Source organism: Grammomys surdaster, unplaced genomic scaffold (assembly GCF_004785775.1).
Source record: "Grammomys surdaster isolate TR1022 unplaced genomic scaffold, NIH_TR_1.0 425, whole genome shotgun sequence".
Lineage (NCBI taxonomy): Eukaryota > Metazoa > Chordata > Mammalia > Rodentia > Muridae > Grammomys > Grammomys surdaster.
The window spans coordinates 105,343-123,287 of record NW_021604844.1 but is presented as its reverse complement, the minus strand read 5'-3'; the positions used below and the strand labels follow the sequence as shown (position 1 = coordinate 123,287).

The 17,945-nt window shown below is 35.3% G+C and overlaps 2 protein-coding genes across 2 annotated transcripts; one reads left to right on the top strand and one right to left on the bottom strand.

Annotated features, from left to right (window-relative positions):
- The first annotated feature begins 7,289 nt into the window (after positions 1-7,289).
- On the top strand, positions 7,290-8,228 carry LOC114632766 (olfactory receptor 51I1-like). Its single transcript, XM_028781379.1, has one exon. It carries the CDS (start codon positions 7,290-7,292, stop codon positions 8,226-8,228), a length of 939 nt encoding a protein of 312 aa, XP_028637212.1.
- A 3,378-nt stretch (positions 8,229-11,606) lies between these two features.
- LOC114632820 (olfactory receptor 51A4-like) lies at positions 11,607-12,560 on the bottom strand. Its single transcript, XM_028781424.1, has one exon. The coding sequence runs from the start codon at positions 12,558-12,560 to the stop codon at positions 11,607-11,609; it is 954 nt and encodes a 317-aa protein (XP_028637257.1).
- Between the last annotated feature and the right edge of the window lie 5,385 nt (positions 12,561-17,945).

Here is a 17,945-nt window from a genome sequence, read left to right as displayed (position 1 = left end):
TGATATATGAAGGAGGAGGAAAACAGTGAGAACTGGGGTCGAGAGCTTCTCAGAAGATGGAAATTCTGTGACTAAAATAATATTAAAGATCTTTGAAGCCTTGAAAATGGTCTCAATTCCAAATGCATTCACCAGGCTCTGTCAGACACTTACTGACTAGAGGCAGATATTTTAACTAGCACTGAGTGTTGCCTTTTCTCTGGGAAAGAGATTATTTAAGAAGCATCAGAAACACAAATGAAAAGAACTTCTGTTTGTTTCCACCTCCTCCAACTCAAGTATATTTCCAGATTTCCAAAAACTGACATTGATTTAAAGGTTTCTTGTCAGAGACCATGGGAAAGGAAGTCTTAGGGACTATTTATACTTGATTTTGGATAACTTAGCAATCATATGCCATAAAAGATGTTTTAAGAACAGTTTCTCAAACCTTTTTAAATGTTTATCATCCTTTTCCATCTTTGATATTGAAAATTAATGAATATTTTATGCTCTTATATACTTATATATATCATTTTAAAAGAATTATTTTCATTTTATGAGTGTTTTTCTTCCATATATGTATGTGCAATTCATGAACTTCTGGTTTCCATAGTAACCAGAAAAGGACATCCAATCTCCAGAAATTGGAATCCCAAATCCTGGAACTCCAAAACAAGTACATTACATGCTTTAACCACTAATACATTTCTTCAATACCAATAACTTGTATTAATGTGACAAAAAATTATTTAAACATATCAAATCCATTTTACTGCTTTCAAATAATCCTAGAAATAGAGCACTCTAGAATAGTAAACAAATTTGAAAAACTTCATAGTTGTCACTATTAACTATTAGCAATTGGCTGGGTGCACCTCATGGGTATAGAGTTTATCTAGGATGCTGGAGGTACTGGGTTGACCACTAGCACCATTGCGAAACAAGACAAATGAACATCTCTCTAACTAATGTAGCTCAACACATAAGACATTGATATATTTAGACATTGTACTTTGATAGAAAATTATGAAATAAAACAGCAGAAAACTGATTTAATTCTGATTTCTGATCAAGAAATTAATTTAATAAATGAAAGGAAGTAAACTAATTTAAATAAATAATGACTATAACAATACCATCATGTCATGATTTTATTGAAAACTTACATCTTCATTATTGAGCATATTTTGTGTAATTTCAAAGAACTACTTTATATTTATATTCATTTTCTTAACTATCTTTACCAAGAACAAAACTTCTTAAAATATTTACAATATTTATAATATCTGATATAAGAATATAATCTAAAGGAGATGTTTTTTATTTCAGAATAAGTCTTGAGTATTAACTCTTAGTGTTAAATTAACATTCTTTTTTTATCTACATGGATATTATGTTTTATCAGCAAGATTTGTTGAAAAGATTAAAATTCACCCATTTTGTTGTATTTTTTTAAAAAATTATTCAATTTATTTGGTTATTTATTTATTCTGTTCATGTGGAGGTCAGAGGATTACAAGCAGTTCTTATTTTTTTCTTCCAGCATTTGGGTCTCAGAAATGGAATTTGTATCCTCAGGCTATGAAGGTAGCGTCTTTACCAGCTAAGCCATCTTGCCTATCTTGATAACCACTTTATCAGAAAAGAAGCCAACTATCTTTCTTTTGTATGTGTATACATTTTTCTAAGCTTATAGTTGCCCCCTCATATTTGTTGTCATTCTCTTGAATTACAAATACATTATAAGATTTAGCAATTAATTAAATAATAGTATGTTTTTATCCCTGACTAATGATTCAAAATTGACACTTATTTATCATGATATCTCTATGAAAAAGACCTAATTTAACCTTGGCTATCTATTTTCCTATTATTACTAATAAAATTGAACACTTTGGTTTTAAATATTTGCTTTCTCTTGACAGTAGTCTTAGAATACCATTAGTTTGTTTTAGTTGATAATCCTACTGTTGACCTTAGCATCCTTAACCAACTCTTGTCTTAATCATTCTTTGTAAAAACTGTTGGAACAATAGGGGTATGTGTGTGTGTGTGTGTGTGTGTGTGTGTGTGTGTTCATGTGTATATTTTATGAACAAGTAAAGAGAGAAGTGGAGAAAGAGAGGGAGAGGGAAAAAAGGAGGGGGAGAGAGATTGCATGCAATACCTTTGGGAATATCAGCTTGTACAATAAATACTCCATTGACAGTTCTGAAAGAAGTGAAGTGCAAGCCTCACTCAACTTCTCCAGCCACAGACACTGAGGTAAATGGAAGCATTGAAGGGCTTGGGACTCTACCTAGGATATAGATGTAAGATAGACAATAAAAAAACAGAATGTAAATATAATGGTCAGACTTATTTTTCCTTTACACCAAAGATCTCTTTTATATTAAGCAAGCATTGTTGTGTTGGTCTTAGTCTTCTCTGATTAATATTTATATGCTTACACAGAGGAATACATAAACATTACTGAAGAAAAATCATTAAGTATGGTATGACAATTTGATGATATAAAAATGATTTAAAACTCTACTGAAACACTTCAAAATATAGGTTGAGATCATTCACTCTTAGTCATAGAAGCAAATATATCCTAATTCTGGTTCTTCCTTGGGAAACTAAAATATGCTCAAAATTTATGTCTTTTCATGTAGTTTTCCCCTCATATTTTCTAAAGACCACAAAAATGGACTTAGAAAAAGGAAAATGAAGTCACATCATTGACTTGACTTTAAAACCTTTGGTAAGTGAAAAGTTCATCTCAACAGTGTCTTTGTAATACGTGCAGCCTCGTATTGGCATAATCTCAGCCCTTCTCTGACACCCATCAGCCACTCTCTTATCAGTTGAGCTAACTTTCAGCTTTTCTCTTCCACAAGCACTTGGCCCTTGGTTTCTCACCAGTTTATCTGGAACTCTTTTCTTTGTGTATGCTCCTTATAACTTATATTATCAGTTTCATTCACACATTGGCATTAATATCCTCTACACTTAGTATACTTTAAGACACTAATCACATATGCTCAGCAAAACTGCTCTCTTCTGTGTAAATGTTTATAAAGTATTGAACTTGTTCTAAAATTTCTTTTTTTCAAGGATTTGTTTTAAACCTTTTCTTATAAGGTTGAGAATAGACCATTTAGTTCTCTTTCTAAAAATATTAATATAGTTAAACAGCTGTATGTTATGGCAAGTTTTAAAATAAATATAAATTACATTGTAAACAAAAGTTATTTGAAAGATATATCCTAAGAGCATAGAAAATGCCTCTCTATGGTCTGTTTAAGAAATATGTAATTATTGAATTGATGAATACATGGATTGCACAGTACAGCAGTTAATCTGAGGGTGCTCTTGAAAGACATTGGTTTTAGATTGCTATTTATTATGACCAAGTCTCACCTTCATACATTCCTTAATATCTTTAAGAAAGAGACATCAGCTTTCCTCTTTCCATTCTACATGTGTCTAGGAAAGAAGACAGGAGAGAACATGCAAGAAGAAAGGAAAGTAAAACTGTCTCTTGCTAGCTATGCTTAGTAAACAGAATTACTCTGACTCTACTTTCTCTTCTTTTCTCTGCAATTTTGTCTATTCCTGTCTGAATTTGGGAGCTCTCTATGGTTCTGTAGAATCAACAGCTTATGTTTTAATAGAAATTTCGCCAAGGTTCCTGGACAGTTGCTTTTATCTCTTACCTAGTTCTTTTCTCTCCTACAGAAAAGTATAGAATTTAATCTTTAAATGAATGGACAATTTTATGGGATATTTTATATATTTACATTTCAGATGCCATCCCCTTTCCCCATTTCCCATCACTAGAAACCCCCGGTGGCGTCGCCCCCCGCCTGTGGGGGCGGGGGGGCGTTTTTTGTTATGTAAGTATTAAGGTCAGTTCTAGGTTGAGGAACTAGCAATATAGTAGATGTAAATAGTCAAGAAACAAGCAAGACAACAAACACAAATAGTCAAAGAATAAGCAAGGCAATAATCAAAAGTCCATGAACACTCCCATGATCACTGTTTCTAAGAACTTATCAGGATGACCAAAATATCTTAGCCAACTTCTCTGTCCTAGTCCAAAGTCATTTTCATGTTTGAAGCCTACTTCCTTGTCCTTGACCAATGTCAGATTCCTGCCAAGCAGCCCCATATTCCATGACAGTTAAGGAAAGCATTCTTAGCAGAATGACCTATCACATTCTCAGTCTTGTTTATGAAATAAAAAAGGGAGAGAGGAATAGATAGTTTCTAAAAAATGGTTTAGTGTATGTTTAATTAATTTTCATTTTATTGAAAATGTGAAGGGAAGTTTGATCTTTATCCTACAGTTAAAGAATAAATTTAAAACATAGACATAGACAATATTCTTGATTTGAGATTTTCTGATTTTTAAAATGTATTTAGTATTCTTTTTTTTTGAGAAAATGAACATTTATTCATTTCTGGTCAGAGTGGGAACTCTTAGAACTACTATAGAGATCAGTGTAGTGGTTCCTCAAGAATCTGATACAAGATCTGCCACTCAATCCAGTTATATCCATCTTGAGTATATATTCTAAGGATCCTACATATTGCTACAAACTGTATTAGAAGGTATACATTTTATTTGTCCAGGTCAGTACTTTTGGATACTAAGAAAGATATCTTGTTAAAATTGTGGGTTTTTTTCAATAACATTGTTTATTCTAGTCTCAAATGTCTCTTTATTTATCTCTTCCTTCCTAAATGTCTTCTTTTTCCATTGAAAATGTTATTCTCTCATACAATACATCTCTACCACATTTTCCCTCTCACTACTCCTTCTAGCTCCCCATCCTCAGCTCCTCTCTCCACTGGATCCACTCCCAATCTGTCTCCCTTCAGAAAGGAACAGGCCTCCAAATGACAACATCCAAATATGATAAGACAAAATAAAATGAGACAAGGCAAAAGTGCTCACATCGAAGCTGGACAAGGCAACCCAACAAAAGGAAAGAGTCCCAGGAGAAACAGAAGAGTCAGAGACATACCTCCTCCCACTGTTAGAAGTTCCACAAAAACACTGAGCTAACAGCCATAACACATATGCAGAGGACCTGATTCAGACCATACATGTTCTGCACTTACTGGTTCAGGCTACAGGAGCCCATTTGGGCACTGTGTAATTTATTCTGTGCTGGATTTTTTGGTCTTATGTTTTTAATTCTGTTTATTATTTAATTCGAAGATCAAATAAAAAGTCAAGATCAAGTAAAATACTAATCTGCAGCGATATATTTAATTAACATAGGCTAGTTATAATGAATTCCATGTAGAAAAATTAATAGAGATTATTAGATAGACATATCACAAAGACATTTAAGACATTTAGCTATGTAGAGTATGGCTTTAGTTTCAGAGATTTTAAGTTCAAAGTTTTCTGAAAGTAATGTTAGAGATTAAGATGAAAATATGTATTTAAAAGGATCCAGAACCAGCTGCTCCCCCAGAAAATACCATATCCTGAGGCATCCCAGAAGATTCACTGCACTCAGTGCATTTTGGTAAGAACCCTTCCGAAGTTCCACAGCTGCCTCTGGGAGCCCAGTGGACACAGGAACCCATCATCCCCTAAAACTCTCGCCTGCCGAATACCACTCCCCATCTGCCTGGTCCTTTCTGCTGAGACAGATTGCTAGCTAGTCTGCTCTTCAGAAGACACCATGTCCTGAGGCATCCCAGAAGATTCGCTGCACCAAAAACATTTGCTAAGAACCCTCCCGAAGTCCCCCAGCTGCCACTGGGAGCTCAGTGGAGTCAGGGACCTATCACCCCCAAAAACTGCTGCCGGCCAAATACCACTCCTATAGAAAAAGAATTGATTGATACTGATACTAGTCATTGTTCTTTAATGTCCATAGAACAAAATACATTTAAACTTATAGAAGAATAATTCATTAAATTATTTAGTTATAAAGTAATTTCAAAAGCATTTAATTTTTCTATAAATCAAGAAAGATAAATTTTTACAGAAAAATATTTTAGATGGCCAAATATTTTTAAAACACCAAGTAGGGAAAACATATTCCCAAGTGACATGAGCCTAGTTTGTAAACTTCTAATTCTTTATCAATAATTATTAGATATCATTATGAAATTATTGGAATTACTATAAAGAATGGCATGATATTTTAAATTTATATTTCTACCATAGAAGAAAAACACAAAATAAAGACAGTAAAATGGCACATGTTGAATACTTATATATATACTTTAAATCTAAAACTTAACATTAAACAAATATTATAAATACGTTTATAATAACTATATTTACTATTATAGATTATTATTCAATACATTTAAGTATATTTACATAATATCTAAAAATACTGACAAATATACAGAATTATGAATTTAGAACAGGAATATATCTAAATACACAAATGTATGCTTGTGGGGGAGCAGAAGAAGGAAAAGAACCAATGCTTGTTTCAACTCAGATTTCATCTCCTACAGTGATAAGACAGAGGCACTGGATATTCTGCCATCTAGGGTAATTTCTTCTGTTTTTATAATTGTGTGTATTCATTAACATATATATGAGTCACTATGCACAAGTACACAAACACACACATACACTCACAAGAGAGAGAGAGAGAGAGAGAGAGAGAGAATTTCAAGGGTGACATTATATGTCCTCCTGTATCACTCTCCACCATGTTCCTTTGAGGCAGGGTCTCTCGATTGGCTTGTAACCACTAAGTCCCATTGATCTTCCTTCTCCCTCAGAGCCCACAGTGCGGGGCGTGGGGGCGGTTACAGACACTACCACCATTGTTGCTCTTTTAAAGGTTCTGGAATTTTTAATCAGGTCCTATGCTAGCACAGCAAATGCTATTATCCACTTAGCATCACTCCAGTTCCATGTTTGTTTGTTTGTTTGTTTGTTTGTTTTAATCTGTTAAGACTTTGAAACTGATTTTTTTCTTTTGTACTACTACTTATATTTGCTTGCCCCTAGCTCTTATTCTCGGCTCTTGGACCCAGCTGGTTTGGGAATGGGCTGAAAAGAAAATGAACTATTTATTTTTACTGCCATCTTAACTGGCTCTTCACTACATGAAGATTAGTAATGAAAAGGATTATCTACCTTCAAGGCAATATTCAGGAAAGCATTCGTTCCTTGATACAATTGTTAAAATCATTTTACTTCCAGTAACATTATCCTTCACAGTTAATATCTAACACATTCGTTAGAACTTCCAGAATCTGACATTTAACTTTCACTTTTTTCTAGGTTTCAGTGTCAGAGAAATTGGTTTGCAAATAATTCTCAGTCGTCCATGTCTGAATTTAATACCACATTTCAACCTTCTGCCTTTATCCTCACTGGCCTCAGAGGGCTGGTGGGTGCCCGTCTATGGCTGGGACCACTCCTGAGCCTAATGTATATCACCACGTTGGCAGGGAACTGTACTGTAATTTACTTAGTGAGGACTGAAAGGAGTCTGCAGGAGCCCCAGTACTATTTTTTGTCTATGCTTGCCGTGGCTGACATTGTCTTGTCTGTCTCCACACTTCTCTCTGTGCTGAAAGTCTTTATCTTTGATCTCTATGAAATTGCATTTGACAGTTGCCTCACTCAGCTCTTCTTCATCCACACATCTTCTTCCATGGGTTCAGGAATCTTGTTAGCTATGGCTTTTGACCGCTTTGTGGCCATCAGTCACCCCCTGCAATATACGACTATACTTACCAACTCACGAGTCACCAAGATGGGACTGGCAGCCTTTCTGAGGGGTGTAGCGCTCATGATGCCCTTGCCTATTCTGCTTAAGAGATTACCATTCTGCAAGGGGCAGATGCTGTCCTATTCCTACTGTATCCACCCAAATGTCATGAAACTAGCCTGTGGCCAAGTCAAGATCAATATTTTCTATGGGCTTGTTTTGGTTATATTTTCCTTTGGGGTGGACTTTCTGCTCATAGCCATATCTTATGCTCTGATATTTCAAGCAGTTATGGGGATCGCTTCCAGAGAAGGTCAGATGAAGGCGCTCAATACTTGTTTGTCTCATATCTTTATTGTCTTTATTTACTATGGCCCTTTGCTGGCAATAACTGTAATGCATCGAATCAGCCGCAGAAGTTCTCCAATAGCACATGCAGTCCTGGGAAACGTCTATCTTTTTATGCCCCCAATACTCAACCCAATTGTATATAGCCTGAAGACCAAGCAGATTCGTTCTGCCCTGAGAAAATCTTTGAAGATCCAGAGATGAACAGTTCAGAACGTTAATGACAGTTTCAATGAAGAAAAGTACAACTTTCAATTTCACAGTTAACATGATTGTTTATTTTACTGTATTTTTACATCTGGGATGTGTATATAGATATGAAAATAAGATAAAATGTTGAAATTACAGCTTTTATGAATAAGACATTGCATAATTATAAGTTTTTATTTTTTCCAATATTTCTTAGTACATGACTTGATGGACTTTACTAGCTGAACAGTAAAAAGCATTCTTGGCTAGATGTTTTGTTAACTTTTACTCATGGGTACTACATTTTCATAGTCCAAATGAAGGATATAATTAAATAATTCTATAAAAGTGTCAGAAATGTCATCAAATCCCTAATCGTATTTCTTCACTGTCTCTTTGTTTTCTTTCCTCTGGTTCTTACTCTATTTTATTTACTAAAATATTCTCCATCTTTCTTCCACTATTTGTATGAGAACAGAATTCATATCCATCATCGACCATTTTGATCATTCTTGCTACAGAGTGTGTGAGTCATAGCAGTCCATCAGTAAATTATTTTGTATATTTTTTTCCTCAAAATACTCCTGGATTTGTATCCACGTCCTTTTAGAGGAGCAATACATTTATTCTGATTTCCTTATAGCTCACACCATTGTTAGCTAGTTTTATATCTTTCATTTGCTCCAGTTACAGAACGCTTGGATCATCATTTTGAGAAGCTTGTTTGCGATGGGTGTGCCCACATGCACATGTTCTTTTTAGCAATCAACTTCAATGACATGAAAACCAGGGTTAAATTCACAGATGTCTTCAAATGCAATTTTTCTCCCAAATTCCCTCTGTGCCTAAGTGATGACTAAATACTTTTTGTCTCCAGGGTGAAGATTAATACCATTATCTCTACATGCTTTTGAATTTCTTCTTCATCAATATTATTCACTAGTGTTGCCTAAATTTGCCTTAAATGCTTTCATTTTTCTATATCTGAAAGTTAGCAGTTCCCCTCATTTAAGTATTCTAGATGACTTTCTTCATGTAATGTGGAACTGAATTCCATACTTCTAACCTCACCAGGAGTTAAAACTGATATTTACTGTGTTATGTTAAAGGGAGGTTGACCCCCTGGATTCCATACAGGACATACCCAGGCACATATTCTTTAACCAAAGGAGATTTATTACCATGGAAGACAAGTCAGAAAGGCAGCAGCAAGCACAATCAAGAAAACAAAGAGAACAAAGAAGCAAAGAGATGCAAAAGAAGGCTTTGTTTTTATAAACAGAAGTGAGCTTTTATTTTTTTTACTATTTTAGATTTTTTGAAAGCATGTAATATTTTGGTAAAATCAAAGCATTACTTTATCAAATAGTCATTTTACACAATTTGAACATCAATATAATTACAATTGTAAAAAAATATTATAACAAGAATGGACTGATTTTTCAGATTTTCAAATCAGAGTCAATTGTACATTTACACAGAATTGTCTTTGCATGAAGTCCAAAGGGAAAAGCATAAAAATGAGTGTTTCTGTAGCCACTTTAGTTTACTAACCAACAGTTTGTTTTAAAAAGCAACTGCAGGTTTGTTACTCATGGTCTGAGACAGTAGAGGAGTCAAATATATCATGAATTCACCTGTAAATAACTTTATGCCTGAACATCAGCCATCTCTGGAGGAAGTGGAGTCTTAAGGTGCTTCATCTCAGCTTGAAGGTCTCCGGGTGTGGCATTCGTGTCCTACAGACTGTATAGGTATAGAAAGGAGGGAATCTGTGCTAAGGTGGTTTGGCATGTCCTAGTTGGACATATTAACCCAATAATGAAATTTGATTATTGGACCTTGGTATTTTGTCTCAGTAGCCTAATAAGGGAATAAACCTCAGAGGGTTAGCTTTAGGAAATTGACAGTTTTAGGGAAGGGGAAAGAAAAGGAGTAAAAGGCCAGAAACCTGTATGCAGTGTATGTCATGCTTAGGCCTGTGTCTTCCTTGGTTGGGACTGTTCGAACCCCTTTGTTATATAAAAGTTTTTAAAATAATTATGAACATGTTGAATCTTTATTCTCACTTTAGCAACACAATATATGTTTTTGGCTTTGGCTTATAAGTGATAGGACATTTTTTATCTTTCCTTAGTAAAATACTTGATTATACTTTAAAATTCGAGCTCATGATAATTAGACTTCCACAACTGCAAAGAGTTTCATCAAAATGCCATTGAGAAGAAGTTCACTGTTGGTCCAGTGACTCTGAAGTTGGAATAGTCAGTCAAGATTTAGCCCTGAATCATTTTGACCTAATGCTGTCTCTAGGTAGATATTATCAGAATTTAATTGAGTCAGAGGACACTCAGTTATGTTCACTGGAAAATTACACTCTTGGTGGCTCTGAAAATATATGTCAGATATGAGGATTTTCTATGCTACACTAAGTTATTAGTTAAATATTTGGTAAAGCATTTTAGGTGGGTTTTCCATATATTCTTGGATCATGTGTATGAGGTATGAGAGAAAGAGAGAGGGATATTACAAAATATAACAGAAAATAATAACAAAATAAATACCCTTTATACTAGACTTCAATTATAAAACTCTAATGATAACCAAAACAGTGTATAATTTCCAAATATGTATATGGAATGATTTCCTAATAGATCCTCAGGATAACTGTATTATAGGGGTGCTTTTAGAGTGGGAACATCTTTCTAACCCAAACAAAGTATTTCAGTGGCCTACTAAATTTATTAAAGTTAATAAGTTTTAGTAGAATCGGTATATAAATTGATTTTATTATTAAATAATTGAATAAATGTAAGTGCTGATGGACACTCAAATGTCCTCTCTCTTATTGACATTTGTTGTGCTTCCACCAGAGGAACTTCTATGATTATATTCTACTTCCTCCAAGTATACGTTCTGTCTTCCTCCCACATCACAGAGTATGCTGCTGTCATTGATTCCTTAGATGTCTTAGATGGTAATTTTAAATGTTAAAGAATAATTTTATTTTCAAATTTATGTTAAAGTTTAAAAATAATTTTAAAATAAAAAATAATATTTTCCCCTTTTTGTTAAATAAGCTTGTTTTTGTTTTCTAAAAGATGGTAGGTTTCCACATCCCTTCAAGTTTTGCACAGGTCATGTGCCTCTTTCAAAGTAACTAAACAAAAATATATACATATCCCACACTGACTCTCATCATACAATGTCATTTTACAGTGTAGTAGGTCAATATGCTTTTAATGATAATCAAAATACTGTCCTCTTCTTGGAAGACAAAATACCTCCTCATTTCTCTCTAAATTATCCCATGAAATAAAAGCATATTCCTGAGAAGCAAACAGATGAAAGGACAGAGAAGTATGGCATCTCTTTTGCTAAGACCATATGTGGCTATTTGAGCAAGTTTCCCCAAACTTTAAATATTTTACACACTGTAGATCTTATCTGTTTGGTTTTCAGGCTATAAACTAAGGGGTTTAGAACAGGAGTCAAGAAGAGAAAAAGATTGGCCATGGTGACATGGAGGAGAGGGGATGCAAATGTGCCAAACCTGTGAATTAGGGCCAGAACAATGAGTGGGACATAAAATATAAAGACAGTGAATATGTGGGAGACACATGTATTGAGTGCCTTGAGCTTACCATCTCCTGAAGCAATACCCAGCACTGTTTTCAAAATTAAGATGTAAGAGATGACAATAAATACAGAGTCAACACCAAACGAACAGAGGACTAGAGACAATCCATAGATGATATTGACCTTGACAGGACCACAGGCCAGCTTCATGATGTCGGGATGGTAGCAGTAACAATGGGACAGGATGATACCCTTACAGAAGGGCAGCCACTTAAGCAAGATTGGCAAAGGGACCATTAACATCACACCCCTAACAACAGCTGCAAATCCCATCTTGATAATCCTGGAGGGGGTTAAAACTACAGTATAGTGTAATGGATTATGAATAGCAACAAACCGGTCAAAAGCCATGGCCAGTAGGATGGCTGACTCCATGGAAGAAAAGGTATGAATAAAGAACATCTGTGCCAAGCAAGAGTGGAACTCAATATCTCTGTGATTCAGGAGGAAGACATTCAGTACTGTAGGCAGAGTTGATAGAGAGAGACCAACATCTGTAGCTGCCAGCATAGATAGAAATATATATTGAGGTTCATGAAGGATGGAAGTGGTTTTGATAACAAAAAGGATGGTGCAGTTTCCTAGGAGGGCAATTAGGTACATGACACATAGTGGGATGCAGAACCATATCTGCACATCTTCTAGTCCAGGGATGCCTGTTAGAAGAAGGGTAGGTGGCTGGAACCAGCTACTGTTTGTAATCTCCATAAAATCTCTTATCCAGCTGATAACAGCTTCTGAAGGTCTCTATTGTAAGACAAAAATGATAGATTAGAAGATGCAAGAGAAAATTATAGTGGTCCCTTGGGTCAACACTAAGTCTGACATGTTTATATGAAAGAGTCAGGTTTTTAAACCTATCCTAATAGCTATATGCAGCTTAGACAATGAAGAACTGTTGTTAAATGTAGGGATGGTAGAATTCCTTGTCTTCTGTAGCACACTCAGTCTAGTTACACTGATCAAATGTAAATGAAAAGTAAGGACATGATCTGTGTGTCTCAATGGTGAAAATAAAGTATTCTCAAAATCTCATTTTCTTGATGTTATTTAGTTATGTTAATAGTCCTTCGTTTGCAATAAACTTTTCGGAACTCTCAAAGTAGTCCTTGCACTTTCCCACATGTCAGCATCATACATGTTGTCACTTAACTCTAGTAACATTTCCTAATATTTCTTGTTCAGAAATAAAATGCAGTCATATAACTGTTATAATACTCATGTGATCTGGCAAACTTCATTGGATGACTTGTTCTTCCAATGAACTTCTGTCATTTGATATTTTATTTTAGAATGAGAGGCTTACACTTTCAAAAGACCATGTTGATCAAAATACAAGGAAGAGATGAGATAAGTAAAACAGAAATGTTAGTTTTCTCAGCCTGTGCTAAAACAGGATTGGATACCAACAAATAGTATCTTGGAATAAACAGAAACATCTACTTGACAAAAGCAATGCATCAGTGAAAAATAAATGCCAATACTTCAATAAATATTTCATATTAGCATCTTTGAAGGGAAAGTATCATTCTATATCTTTAACTTTAACAAACATGATCTCTTATTAGGTGAATAAATTTAAATTTAATGTGTTGAAACACACACTTTCTATACAGAAGAAACAGAAACTATTGACATTACAACTGGATATGAAAATAGAAAAGAAAGAAAAGTAAAAAACTCAAGTAAATTATTTATCTAAAAATGCTTAAAATTCGAAGATGATGTCTTATGTAGAATAAATATAAATATGATCAAATATAAAAATCATCTGATAATCAATTAAATAGAAATAAATAAATTTTTTCTCATGAAAAAAGACATAGGAAAGAGACCTATGGTAACTGGGGAGATGACTCGGCCAGTAAACTGCTTCTTGTACAAGTACAAGGCCCTCAGGCAGAGTCCTCAGCATCCTTTCTAAAAGAGCTGGATATGCAGAGTGTGTCTATAAACCAGATGCTGGGAGTGGAAACAGACAGGCAGATCCCTGGAGCTCATTGATTAAACACTTCAGTGATTCAGAGTTCCAGGTTCAGTAGGAATAAGGAGAAGGACTGAGCAAAAATTCAGCATCAGTTGGTCTCCAAAAGCAGTCACGCATACACCAACATGTATGAACATAGACATTGAGTACACACATGCACCATACACATATGCACACACATATACACACACACACACATATACACACACATACACACACACAGAGAGAGAGAGAGAGAGAGAGAGAGAGAGAGAGAGAGAGAGAGAGGAGGGGGTGCAAAAAGAGAGACAGAGAGAGCAACAGCAACAGAGAAAGCGTAAAGAAAGATATGCACACAAAGATTGGGGTAAGAAGCTTCATTTTCCCTTAGGAAAATCAGAATTCTGTAAAATTTTAGAAATATGTAAATGAAAAAAATCACAGTTTTTTTTAAGAGTATTAAAATGTTTTTGAAAAGATGTTACTCCAATCACAAAAGAACACACATGATACGTACTCACTGATAAGTGAATATTAGCTCAAACCTCAGAATACCCAGGATACAATTCACAGATCATATGAAGCTCAAGAAGAAGGAAGATCAGAGTGTGGATGCTTTGGCCCTTCTTAGAAGGGAAACAAAATACTCATGGGAGGAAATACAGAGACAAAGTATGGAACAGAGATTGAAGGAAAGGACATCTAGAGATTGCCCCATTAGGGGATCCATCCCATATACAGTCACCAAACCCGGATACTATTGTGGATGCCAAGAAGTGCACGCTGACAGGAGCCTGGTATAGCTGTCTCCTGAGAGGCTTTACCAGAGCTTGAAAAAATACAGAGGCAGATGCTTGCAGCCAACCATTGGATTGAACACAGGGTCCCCAATGAAGGTGTTAAAGGACTGAAGGAGCTGAAAGAGTTTCCAACCCCATAGGAAGAACAACAATATCAACCAACCAGACCACCAAGTGCACCCAGGGACTAAACCACTAACCAAAGAGTACACATGGAGGGACCCATGGCTCCAGCCGCATATGTAGCAGAGGATGGCCTTGTCAGACATCAATGGGAGGAGAGACCCTTGGTCCTATGAAGACTCAATGCCCCAGTATAGGAGAATGCCAGGGCGGGGAGGTGGGAGTGGGTACGGAACACTGTCATAGAAGCAGCGGGAGGGTAGATGAGATAGGGAGCTTGGGGGTGGGAGAAACCAGGAAAGGGGATAACATTTGAAATGTAAATAAAGAAAATATCTAATAAAAAAACACAAAGAAAAGAGATTCTTCAGTAATCATGCTTTGCACTCACTGCTATGCAGAGGTCTATTATGTTGCCCCATCTGATGGCTATAGTACCTTCACACATTTTTATGGCATAGATAACTGGTAATGAGTCTGTCTGTTTTATGACAGAATTACAAGGAACATGTATAGCCCCTGACAAGAAGGCTCTTTGAAGACCTAAGATACTAAAAACAAGGGTATCTTAGTATAATTTCTTGTTAATTTATCTAGAATGTCAGATTAATTTGCATAAATGGCTTTAAAGGCACAGTCCATACTGGATTGGAACATTCAGTCACATGACAAACCACCCATGCTCAGATATTCATCACATGGAGTCTTATCACATTAAAACAAAGAACTTGCTTACAAACCATATGTATGTGTTGGTTTAAAATAGCCACATAACCTCAGGTCCCTATACATTTGTCTAACAGTCCCTACCTCCCCTTTGTCTTAACTTTTTTCCTGAATATGTTGGAATTCATTGCCTGTATTCCCTTGTCTTTTCTGTGTTTAGCACTTCTTAGTTCTCAAACACAACTGGATATTAAAATCACCATCCACACCTATGCAAGGTTGACTATAAAACTCAATATATACTTGCTCTATTACATAGCCTATTTCTTTTTTGCTATTGTTTGTAGACATGTCGCTGGCACTTTTTCATGAAGAGGTGTGTTGTTCCAACTGGTTTGATTTGGTTTTAGTTATTTTGCTTTGCAATCACATTGGATGGTTCAACATACTAGATACAGCTTAATCACTCTAACGTTAGATTGTCATCTTTTGATCACATACAGGCAGATAAACTGTGGTTTACCAATTCTGATAGTAATTAAATCAACTGGTTAATGTTTAGTTTCTATGAAGCCTTTTTCTGGAATATCTCTGACTATTTCGGATCATGAGAATTACTCTAGCCATTAAATTTCTATCAAATATTTGATTTTGTTCCTATAACTAACATTCTGCATATTTGATTTAAAGTCCTCTTCTTTGTGTTACCTAGATAGACTTTTCTTACTTGATGTTCAGTGTCATTAATGTTGGGATCATAAACTCTCCATAGCATTGACATCATTTATTCTGATCATACAAGTTACATAATGAATATTGTTTAAATAAATAAATAAATTGAAAGTTTGTACATTCTTACTGTACCATATGTATATGTGTATGTATATATTGGCAGAAACATAAAATTCACTAATAACACAAAATGCATTTTAAGTTCTTATGTGTAAAATGTATTAGGGAATCATACATTGGGTGGGGAGAGGGACATTCAAAACCAAAGAGTAAGTTCTAGTAAACTAACTGAAAAGAAATATGATTGTTATCTTAAAGGTAAGCATTTTAGAACATACAACTTACTCAGTCTCAACTTCCATGTTACTTTATGGTAGAATTCCCATACTAGCCAAAACATTATTCTGTTTCTATTTGAAGATTCAGAAGTCACTTCATTCCTGCAACTTTCCTGCTGCTATGGCTCGCTTCTAGCCCTCCTCAAATCCTTTTGTAACATTTATTCCTCCCAGTCCTCTTTCAAGAGAACTTACTCTGCCATTTCTCTTCCCTGTCTTCCCCATTGTTTGAATTTTTAACTCCTACAGTGTATTTCTCTTCTATTAGTCGTCTCTGATTTCATCTCCTGCAAGTTCTCTTTTCTGTCATTCAATAAGGATTCCGAATTTCATTCTAAAATGGAGCAAGACTTCAGTTAAGAAACTCCTGAAGAGAAGGCCTCACTTCTGCTGTACTGATGGACACACCTTGTGATCACTTCACCTTAAAACCTGAATTCTCAAATTGGCAAACAAGTTCAGAAGCACATCTCTTACTTCCCCTTCCAGTTTACCCACCTGGGCACGGGTGGAGAACATGTGGATTCTTAAGGAGATGCTCAAAGCCGCTACTAGGGGAAGCTACTTGGCATGAGAGTTATTTACTGCAATACATGGAGAAACAGATGGCAAGTACCAGAGGGAGGCTATCAAAATATCCCATGAGAGAGTGGCTCCAGCGTGCCACACATGAGATGATGAAAAACAAATTACTATGAACTGTAGCCTTTCTAACACTTCTCAGTATCTCAGATGTTTTATAATTTGCCACATACCCACTCATAGAACCCTGTGTCACAACTGTCTATTGCTAATGGCCACAAGCTTTCCATTATAGATGATACAGATGATACAAGTGGTATTTTGGTGTCTAAACTTACTTTGAATAATTTTTACGTGAATGATCTTTAAATGTATTTTTTTCAGTTTTTCTCCGAGAAACTGCTATAATCATTCATCAGTATGATTCTTCCAAAATATTTAGATGATATAGACTTATGATAGGTATTTATCCATTTAGATTGAATGAATTGTCTCATTAATGTTTCCTTTACTCTTTTTTTCTTTCTTTAAAATTGTTGGTTATTAGTTTCTCCAATGTACATCTATCAATGCAACTAAGTCCAAAATATTGGTATATAAATATATACTTCTTATAAGTTTTTATTCTTTTCTCAAAGTTGTATTATTTACTTCCTGCCTAACAATAGATCATGAATATAGGAAGCTATAAAAATACAGCCAAGCTGTTGGGGTAGCAAGTTGTACTGGAGCAATGGGGATGCTGCAGAACTTGTGAGAGTTAACCATGCCTGGGTTAACTTGAGGCCTAGGGTACCAAAGGAGCACATTCCTGAAATGGCCTGGATGGCCAGGAATATGAGATTGGTTAGCTCAGAGACCTAGAGTGGAACCAGCACATCAGGAAAAGAAATCACTATTCTGCTATACTCATACTTCAGTGCCTTGTCCAGTCATCACCAGAGAG